The sequence below is a fragment of the Eurypyga helias genome, unplaced genomic scaffold (genome assembly GCF_000690775.1).
Source record: "Eurypyga helias isolate BGI_N326 unplaced genomic scaffold, ASM69077v1 scaffold28991, whole genome shotgun sequence".
NCBI classification, from domain to species: Eukaryota; Metazoa; Chordata; class Aves; order Eurypygiformes; family Eurypygidae; genus Eurypyga; species Eurypyga helias.
In genome coordinates, this window is record NW_010232123.1 from 82,376 (window position 1) to 83,635 (window position 1,260).

At 48.8% G+C, this 1,260-nt stretch overlaps 1 protein-coding gene across 1 annotated transcript in view; it reads left to right on the forward strand.

Moving 5' to 3' along the window:
• LOC104516841 (serine/threonine-protein kinase WNK2-like) overlaps window positions 1-1,260 on the forward strand; it is a gene marked incomplete at its 3' end in the record, with an annotated part of 84,082 nt that overhangs the window by 82,070 nt on the left and 752 nt on the right. Inside the window, 1 exon segment of the mRNA XM_010161312.1 lies at window positions 1-545. This exon segment is cut by the window's left edge and continues 282 nt beyond it. Coding sequence (XP_010159614.1) covers window positions 1-545 — 545 coding nt within the window.

Below are 1,260 nucleotides of genomic sequence, written 5' to 3' on the forward strand. Positions count from 1 at the left end.
CCAGCCAGCCCGGCGTGGTTCAGCACGCCTTCGTGAACCAAGCATTCCCTGCAGCCGCTGTAGCCGATCCTCTCACTGCCGCAGGCTCCCAGCTCCAGAGCCCCACTCAGGTGCCGGTGGCCACATCCCAACAGCACGTGATGCTGTCCCAGGCGCAGCCCGTAGCCTGCGCCAGTGTGGGGATCAGCCTGCTGCAACAGCAGCAGCCGAGCACCGCCGAGTCCGACGGAGAGGGACCGCCCAGGGTGGACTTCGTTGACAACACAATAAAAAGCCTTGATGAGAAATTGCGCAATTTACTTTACCAGGAGTATGTTCCCACTTCTTCCGCGTCAGCAGGGACTCCAGACACCTCTGTCCCATTAGAACAGGGCGACAGTGAATTTAACTTGCCACCTTTTCCCGAAGATCAAGTTCCCACGTTGGCATTGGACTTGAGAGAACCAGGCCATAGCGTTGCAGAGACCAGCCAGGAGGTGACAGCTGCTACCGAGGCGCAGTTGGTGCCACTCATACCATCTGAGATGGCACCCTACCCAATACTGGTTAGTCCAGCAATGACTCTGCCCTTTACACCCCCAAATCCAGCTGTTAGGGACGGCACCGAAGCAGAGCTCAGAACCAACAAACCTGTAGCAGGATATATAGATTCCTTGCTTCCTTAAACCTTTTGTGTTTCTGCTCCTGGGTATATTTCCTTCTGTCTGTTGACTGCCTTCCAGTGTGAAATTCTCTTAGATTTTTACTCTCAGATGCATCCTGACTCATTTTACATAAATGCTTGTTAGTGAAGGACAAACTTTTCCTTTTGCTTTAAAAGTGCTATAAGATCTTAATTCATTCTCCTCCTCTGAAGCAGGCAGAAATGTGGGGTTTTTTTGTAGTGTAGGCATATAAAACACGAGGGGTATAGTCATTCAGTTTCTGATGAAGACTATCATGCTTCAGTAGGATTTTTTTATATAAATTAACAGCAGTGATTATAATGCCTGCCTTTTGAGTCAGTCTGAATAAATAAACACTTTGGGAGCCTTTGTTCAAGTGCTGCAGCTAACTGAAGACACTCCATATATAGAAGCTTGCTCTCCTTCCAGTAATGGCTTCTTTTGTCTTCGCCTGAACTTGGCAGAACACGACTTCACTGGGAGGCATCTAAGGAAAGCTGGAGCAGGTGGTCTGGGTCATTAATTTGCTCAATAGCTCAATTGTGCACCTGTGTGGCATTCTTCCAGATCCAATCTTGAGTTCATGAAGTTCAGC